Genomic DNA, 8,400 nt, shown 5'->3' on the forward strand with positions numbered 1-8,400 from the left:
CTCTCTCTCTCTCTCCTCCTCTCTCCCCTCCTCTCTCTCCTCCTCTCCCTCTTCTTTCTCTCTCTTCCCCTCTCCCTCTCTCCCCACCTCTCTCTCTCTCTGTCTCTCTCTCTCTCTCTGTCTCTCTCCCTCTCCCTCCCTCCTCTCTCTCTCTCCATCTGTTTGTCTATCTCTGTCCCTGTCTGTCTCTATCTCTGTGTCTCTGTCTCTATTTCTCTGTCTTTCTGCCTCCTCTCTCTTTTTTCCTCCATTTCTCTTGTTACCCCTTTGGAGGTCACTGAGCCTTCTGTTTCGGTGTAAGGTACAACAGCAGGGGTGGGAGGGTCCTCTGGTGTTGGGGAAAGTGTGGAGCCAAGAATCAAGAGGCAAGAGTAGGGCCTGAACCTGTGATTTCACTGATGTCGAGAACTCCCAGAGGAGGAGACTCTCCCCACCAATGTAAGTCAGCACCCTTTCTGCAAATTATCGTCTTAGAGAGTTGCTTAGAGCCCCGGAGAGGCTATATAACTGGCTACGGATTGCGTGGCCATTAGGTGTTAGAGGTAGGACTTGAACCCAAGACAGGTCTTCCCAGCTCCAACGCTCTCTGGCAACAGTACCATATTGCATCACATTAAGTATTGAAATATAGGTTTAAAAAAAAGGGAAATATGGGTCCAAATCCAGCTTTGGTGTTTGTTGGCATCACAACGGAAACCTCCTTTCTGTTTAAAAACAAATTCCTTCTCTTCCAAGTGGAGATGGAATCCCCGCATGGCCCACTCCACAAGGTCATCGTGAAGAAAGTCCTTTAAAAATGTGTGCTTAGTCCTTATTCTGATGGGATGTAGGGCCCAGCCTTAGAACGCTCCAAATCAAGAGATGCGCATTCAGATTTTCACTCAGACTCTTACTAGCTTTTGACTTCCCTGAAGCTCCCTTTCCTCATCTACAAAATGGGAACAGCAATATTTTTGCCGCTGCCTTCACAGCACAGCGAGGAGGGAAGCCCTCAATAAACGTGAGCCCCGATTCTTCAGGCTGTCAGAGGCGGGCAGAACCCACCTGACGAAGTCTATGTCGTTGGTGCGCTCCAAGTATCGGCCCATCATGAGCGTCAAGAGTGGGGGCTGGCTCCGCTGGAGGTAGTACACCCGGCCCCCGTTGGGAATGTGTCCGTAGCTGTTGGGGAGAATTCCTGGTGAGACAGCCAGTCCTCTAGAGGGTGGGGCTGCTCCATCCTCTCCCGGGGCCCAGCGCCAGCTCCTGCCACCGTCTCTCCCATCCCAGGACTCCCCTGACCATGGTTTCTTTTTCTTTTTTTAAATTTTAAACCTTTACCTCTTGTCTTAGAATCAATACTAAGTATGGACTCCAAGGCAGAAGAGCGGGTCAGGGTTAGGTGATGGAGGTTAAGTGACTTGCCCAGGGTCACCCAGCTAGGAAGTATCTGAGGCCAAATTTGGACTCAGGCCCTCCTGTCTCCAGTACCGAGTCACCGAGCTGTCCCCTCCCTCTCCAGGCCCCCCACCCCCGTTCTTACCGGTCCACAATATCTAGGAAGTTCTGCAACATGCCCTTGACTGTTTGAGGCATCTCTGACAGGAGCAGCCCTTCTATTACCCAAAAGGAGTCCCTGTGGGAAGGGGAACAGAACTGAGCCGGAAGGACCCTAGTGGTCATCTGGTCCTGGCTCCTTGTTTGACAAATAAGAAAGGGGAAGCCCGAGGAGGTGAAGCGACTTCCTTAGAGTCACCCAGCAAGGTCGGCTGCAGACTTGAACCTTCACTTTATTTCCCTGAATTTTGGGTTCCAAGTTCTTTCCTTCACTTTATTTCCCTGAATTTTGGGTTCCAAGTTTTTTCCTTCACTTTATTTCCCTGAATTTTGGGTTCCAAGTTGGAACCCAAAATTCAGGGAAATAAAGTTAAAAATGGTTATCACGTATAACTGGAAAAAATAAAATATTATTTTAAAAAATCCCAAGTGCTCCCCAATCACCAGCTCTACCCTTTCCCTTCCCCTCTTCCGTGCCATCTTGGGATTCATCAAGTTGAGGAAGGGGCAGGATGGAATGCCAGGCGTGCTGTGGGGTACGGACATGTGGGCCCCCTCCCACCACCCCCTGGCTGTCCCCGGACCCAAGGGCTCCTCCCTTCTTCCCCGGGGGAGTGTGTCTGTAGCCCCTCACCAATAGTAGAACTCAATAAAGCGTCCACCAGGCACAATGAAGGGCTGAGCTGCATAGATCAGAGAGTACCGGTCAGGCTGACTCCCCACCTCGGCTTTCATCTGTGGGAGGAAGACGGGAGGCTCTGCATCCCCCTGGGAGTGGATGACCCTTTTGGGGGTGGGAGCAGAGGGGGAAGTGCTCTGTTAGAGGTTCTCAGTGTCTACAAGCGGAGCCAGGAAAGAGATGATCGCTGATGGGATTCAAGACTTGTCTGTCATCTCTGCTCTGGAAATGAGCTGAGAGCCTGACAGAACTCCCTGGAGTCGGTCTGGGGTAAGCTCTAGAGCAGTGATTCCCAAAGTGGGTGCCATCGCCCCCTGGTGGGTGCTGCAGCGATCCAGGGAGGTGGTGATGGCCACAGGTACATTTATCTTTCCTATTCATTGCTATTAAAATTTTTTAAAAAGTAATTTCCAGGGAGCTAAGTAATACTTTTTTCTGGAAAGGGGGCAGTAGGCCAAAAAAGTTTGGGAACCACTGGTCTAGGCTATCTTTAGGTAAGGACCCTGTGCCTAGTCGAGGGCACAGAGCAAGTTGATGACTTGTAATTTTGATCCCCTCTCCATCAGAGGGTAGGGGACCAAAAAAGCCCCTCTCCAGCCTGGGCCCTCATCCTCTCCCAACGTCTCATCTTTTAGTACCTTCCTTCCCAGCTTCTTCCACAGTTTATGCAGATCCTCTGCCCATGCTCGGAGTTTGGGGTCCACAATGTTCTGTAAGAATTTGGGGCTGCAAGACAACAACCCCGGTATTAGCATCTTGTAACCTCTGGTCCGAGAAATAGTCTGAGGAGCGCCTCGCCCCCGGCCGGTCACCGCACCTGTCTCTCCAGTCCTGAGGAATCCAAGTGTCCATTTCCTGCCCCGGGTCCTTGAAGTGTTCCGTAACGAAGCTTTTCAGCTGCTCCCGGGAGACGTAGCCTTCGTTGGAGCTGAGCAGCTCATTAAAGTCCTTTAGAACCTGGTCTAGGGGACAAGAAAGAAGGGGATGAGCCCCCCGCAGCGTCCTGGATGGCCTCTGCCGATGTCTATCCAGAGTCAGAAAAGGGGCCTCGCTGGTCCAACCTCCACTTAAAACATGCATCACACACACTCACACACTCACGCTCACACACACACACTCACACACTCACACACACTCACACTCACTCACACACATTCACTCACACACTCACACACACTTACACTCACACACACTCACGCTCACTCACACACTCACACACGCACTCTCACACACACACTCACGTTCACACACTCACACACACACTCACCTACTCACACTCACACACACTCACACACACACTCACACACACGCTCACACTCACACACACTCATACACACACACACACACACACACACACACACACGTCTACGGGAAGGCATCTAGGGATGAAGAACGACCTTATTAAGAAGCCCATTCCAACTTCCGGCCAAGATGGTGGCCTGAACTAAAAAATCGCACCACAATGAGAAATTACAGTGGCTTCTTCCACCCTACAGCTACACAAAAATTGGGGAAGGAGGGAAGGGAAAAGGCATTTATTGTCTACTATGTGCCAAGAACTGTGCTTTTTTGTTTGTTTGTTTTTTAAACCCTTACCTTCCACCTTAGAATCAATACTAAGTATTGGCTCCAAGGCAGAAGAGCAGTAAGGGCTAGGCTTTTGGGGTTAAGTGACTTGCCCAGGGTCACACAGCTGGGAAATGTCTGAGGCCAGATTGGAACCCAGGACTTCGTCTCCAGGCCTGACTCTCAATCCACTGAACTACCCAGCTGCCCCCACAACTGTGCTGTTTTGGAGGATTTAAAAAATCTCATTTGATCCTCACAACTCTCTGAAATAGGTGCTTTTATGATAATTCTTTTGCCATTTTCTTCTCTAATTCATTTTACAGAGGAGGAACTGAGGCAAACAGGGTTAAGTGGCTTACCAAGAGTTCTACAGCTGTGGGGCAGCTGGGTAGCTCAGTGGATTGAGAGCCAGACCTAGAGATGGGAGGTCCTGGGTTCAAATCCGGCCTCAGACGCTTCGCAGCTGTGTGACCCTGGGCAAGTCACTTGACCCCTATTGCCCACCCTTACCACTCTTCTGCCTTGGAGCCAGTACACAGAAGTTAAGGGTTTTAAAAAAAAAAAAAGAGTTCTACAGCTGAAGTCATCCACACACAGAAACCCATGTAGTCTCCTACTGTGACCAGTGACACACGTACCCTGCAAGGTACACTCTGTCTAGGGGCAGCAAGAGCAAGAGGGCCTCCCCAAGAAGGCCCCAGGGTGGGTGGTCAAAGAGAATTGGAAGGGAACAGGAGTGACCACGAGGCAGCTAGGGAGCACAGTGAATAGAATGCTGGGCCTGGCACCAAGAAGACTCCTCTTCTTGTGTTCAAATTCAGCCTCAGACACATACTAGCTGGGTGACCCTGGGCAAGTCACTTTGCCCTGCTTGCCTCAGTTTCTTCATCTGTAAAATGAGCCGGAGAAGGAAATGGCAAACCACTCCAGTGTCTTTGCCAAGAAAACCTAAAATGGGCTCATGAAGAGTCAGACACGACTGAAAAATGATTCAGCTCAATCCAGGAGTGACCACAGCGAGTATGGCTTATACTGGGACACAGAAGAGCTTGGAGATCAGCACCCTGTATGGAAATACTATAGAGATCCTGAAGATCCATCACTTTGAAACTCAAAGATCCAGAGATGGGGCCAACTCCAGGAGGAGATCAGCTCAAGAGCCCAGACTAAGCAGAACTGACCACCTCACACCAAAGCAAGCAGGAGACAGAGCCTGGTTCTTGGCACAAAAGCCCCAATTCAGTCATTAAATCTAGAGGGTGAGTAAAGAAATGACAAAAGAGATGAGTGAAAAGAGACCTGGAGGGAATCAATTGATTAGCAAAATGGGTGAATCAAGAAAACAATTTACATATGGACTGTAAAGAAAAAAAAGAAAGAAAGCTTTTGTGGTTGTCTTTTTTTAACTTTTGAATCTTGATCAATGCAATCCTCTATCTTGTCTGGGGAGGATTCATGTTGAAGCATATTATTCATCTCCTGATGGAGGTGATGGACTTAAGGTCCAGAAAGAGACAAATGTTTTTAGACATGGCCACTGTGTGACTTTGCTCTGTTTGACTATTTTAATAGTCAATTAGTTGTCAATAACAAATAGTTAATTTGTTACAAGGATTTTTTTCTGTATTTAATTTTGTTTGGGAAGGGGAGTGGTAGATGGTAGCTATGATAGGGCAAAAAAAGGAAGAAAGAAAAAGGAGGAAGGACATTGAAACATTTTTAAGAGTACAAAGGTCTACAGAAAAGGTAGTCCAGAAGGAAGCACAGACAAGAAGGACAGTTTTGAGTGTTGGGTTGAATTTATTCTATCCCTTTTTTCCATTTTTTTAAAAACCCTACCTTCTGTCTTGGAGTCAATACTGAGTATTGGCTCCAAGGCAGAAGAGTGGTAAAGACTAAGCAATGGGGGTCAAGTGACTTGCCCAGGGTCACATAGCTGGGAAGTGTCTGAGAACAGATTTGAACCTTGGACCTCCCATCTCTAGCCTGGTTCTCAATCTACTGAGCTACCTAGCTGCCCCTCCATTCTTTTTTTTTTTTTAACCCTTAAACCTTCTGTCTTAGAATTAATACTAAGTATTGATTCCGCAGCAGAAGAAGAATAAGAACTAGGCAATTGGGGTCAAACAGGACCTCCCATCTCCAGGCCTGGTTCTCTATCCACTAAGTCGCCTAGCTGCCTCTTCTTATATCCTTTTCTTTTTTTTTTTTTTTTTAAGCAAGAGATATGGAATCAAGATGGTTAGAATTTCTAACCCTAACCCTAAATTCGTGCCAATTTCTAACCATCTAATCATCTTCTTGCTCTGTTCTACTTTGTATATGGAAATGAGTATATGGAGGGGTTTTTTGTGCTTTATTTGTTTTCTTTTGGTATTTGGTAAGTTCAGAATGAAAAAAAAAAATTAAAGAAACTCCTTCCACTTGGAGTCATTGATCCAAATGAATTCTCTCAGCACTTCAGCAACCTGAGGAGCTAAACTCCGTGCGAGAAAGGGACGACTCCGTTTTTGGACTGCGTCCCCAGGACATGGTGCACAGTAGATCCTTAAGAGATGGTTGTTGATTAACATTAATTAATACGTGTCAATCGATCTATGATTTCACCAGCGCTTGTTGATTGCCGGGTGAGCCTGGTTGTGGCTGATATAGTCTCCCTGCTGTGACTCACCTGCTGATGCGTCTCCCAGAGTTTAGCGAGGCCAGCCTTGGGGCAGCAGCCCAGCCACTCAAACCCTTTCCAGGTGTCTGCTGGGACCTTTGCCCTGCTAAGAAAATCCAGATAGACCCTAAAGAGCTCACTGGCCAAGAGAAAGGCTCCCAGAGATTTCTAGAAGCCCCTTCTGTTCCCACGTCAGTGAAATGATGTAGACAAGTGGGAGTCTTACTAGCTACGGTTCTGGAAGCTTCGGGGCCTTAAGGTCCACAGTCATCCAGGCGGCCTCTGCAGTAGCTGAGATGCAAACCCAGGTGCCCTGACTTCACCTCCTCTATTCTTTCTGGTATACAAGATTGCCTCTTCTACCATGTTGGTCCTTAGTTTTTTATGCATGATCTGATTTTTCAGTTTAATCCGCGTTACTAACGCTTTCTTAATTCTAGCAAACAAGAAAACAATAAATCAAGAACCGATCAGTAGCATTTGCCATAAAGTTGTTCCTTATATTGATTTCAGAATCTGCCTCCCTGCAACAAACACCCTCGGGTCCCGGGTCTGCCTTTTGGAACCCAGCAGAACGTGTCTAATTCCTCTTTTCTGGGATAGCCAATCACAAAGCAAATTCTACATAATAAAAATGTGCAGTTGGGTGTTTAAAAAAAAAAAAATCCCAGCCTCTAAGTTGGAGCCCACCTCTAATCCTAAGGGGCCCCCGGGACCAGCCTCCTGAGCATCCCTAGGAAATTGTCTCTTTTGCCAGAATGGGAGCCAATGGCAGGAACCATGGGGAGACGGAGAGTAGAGACCCCTTCGCCTGATATTTAGTTCCTCTCCGTCCCCATACGTCGTGCTCACCTGGACTCATGCTCAGAGGCATATCAACAAAGTGCTTGTCATCCTGGTACAGCTTGGCCATCTGAACCCGCCGGAGGAGCTCCCCTGTGCAGTAAATCTGACTGGGAGAGAAGAGGGAGCAGGCACCCAGGCAGGAGAACAGAGAGGGTCAGAGACAGCCACGGAGCCATGTGCTAATCCTCTGATGGATGCGGGTTCCCCAGGGGTGACCTGAAGCCTGAGGCGTTGGTGTGGGGAAGTGGAGAAATGGGAATGGGATGGGATCACTTCCAGCCCTCACTTCTTTTTCAGCCTTGTTACAACTTTCTTTTCATTCACAGTAATGTGGGTTCCCCCTAAGAGGGGGCCAGGATGTCCACAACCTTCCCATCTCAGAGATGGCTTTCTTTTTGAATCTCTAGAAAACAGTCTGATTTTTCTACGTGGTCATGGATAGCCAACCCCACCAGATTTCTCCCAGAAAGCTGGCAGAACCTGCCCACTTTCTAGAGGCTCAAACCATCAAGAGATGTGGGTTTCTCTCTAGCTGCCCAGGTTCGCAGAGCCTTTGGGATCTCAGGTTTCCTTTCTCTTCTCTTCCCTCCCCTTCCCCAAAGTCTGGGGCCCAGGCCCAGATACCTGTCACAGGGTGGGGGCAAGGCCCCCTCCAGTCCAAGCTCCAGCCCCAGCAGGAGGACCAGTTGAAGTATCCCATTTCTTCCCTGCATGGTTGGGCACTGAGCAGAGATCGGGCACCAAGAGTTGGCAGGGGCAGAGTCCCTTCTTGCCCTGTAATCTGCTGTCAAAGTCCAGAGAGGAAGCGTATAACAGGAATTGGGTGAGGCAGGACACCTGGTTCTGACACGTCCTGGCTGGCCGATTTGGGCCTGAGAACCCAACTCACCCTTCCTCTTTACTCCTCCTTTCCTTAGCCTGGGCAGTCTTTTAGGGGAGACGAGGGATCGGAAGATGAAATTCAGATCTGACTTGAGTGGCCACTGCTGGGCCCGCCTGACTTGGGGTGCTGTGCTACTTCTCATTCTGGATTCAGCCCTGGGGAGCCTAGCTTCTAATGAGAGGGGGCTCCTTTTTCTCATTAAGTCCCCCATCTGGGTACCCAGGG

General features: G+C 48.7%; 1 protein-coding gene across 2 annotated transcripts in view; it reads right to left on the reverse strand.

Annotated features, from left to right (window-relative positions):
* Positions 1 to 8,005, reverse strand: part of TREH (trehalase) — a 14,448-nt gene extending 6,443 nt beyond the window's left edge. The window contains exons 1-7 of one of the 2 annotated variants that reach the window (XM_044669611.1): positions 7,917 to 8,005; positions 7,299 to 7,399; positions 3,033 to 3,177; positions 2,854 to 2,941; positions 2,171 to 2,271; positions 1,523 to 1,615; positions 1,045 to 1,161 (exon numbers count right to left, since the gene is read on the reverse strand). In XM_044669611.1, the coding sequence (XP_044525546.1) occupies positions 1,045 to 1,161; positions 1,523 to 1,615; positions 2,171 to 2,271; positions 2,854 to 2,941; positions 3,033 to 3,177; positions 7,299 to 7,399; positions 7,917 to 8,005 (734 nt within the window). The remainder of the gene's footprint in view (positions 1 to 1,044; positions 1,162 to 1,522; positions 1,616 to 2,170; positions 2,272 to 2,853; positions 2,942 to 3,032; positions 3,178 to 7,298; positions 7,400 to 7,916) is intronic. The other variant, XM_044669612.1, reaches the window with a different exon arrangement.
* Positions 8,006 to 8,400: the final 395 nt, after the last annotated feature.

The sequence above is a fragment of the Gracilinanus agilis genome, chromosome 3, assembly GCF_016433145.1.
Source record: "Gracilinanus agilis isolate LMUSP501 chromosome 3, AgileGrace, whole genome shotgun sequence".
NCBI lineage: Eukaryota > Metazoa > Chordata > Mammalia > Didelphimorphia > Didelphidae > Gracilinanus > Gracilinanus agilis.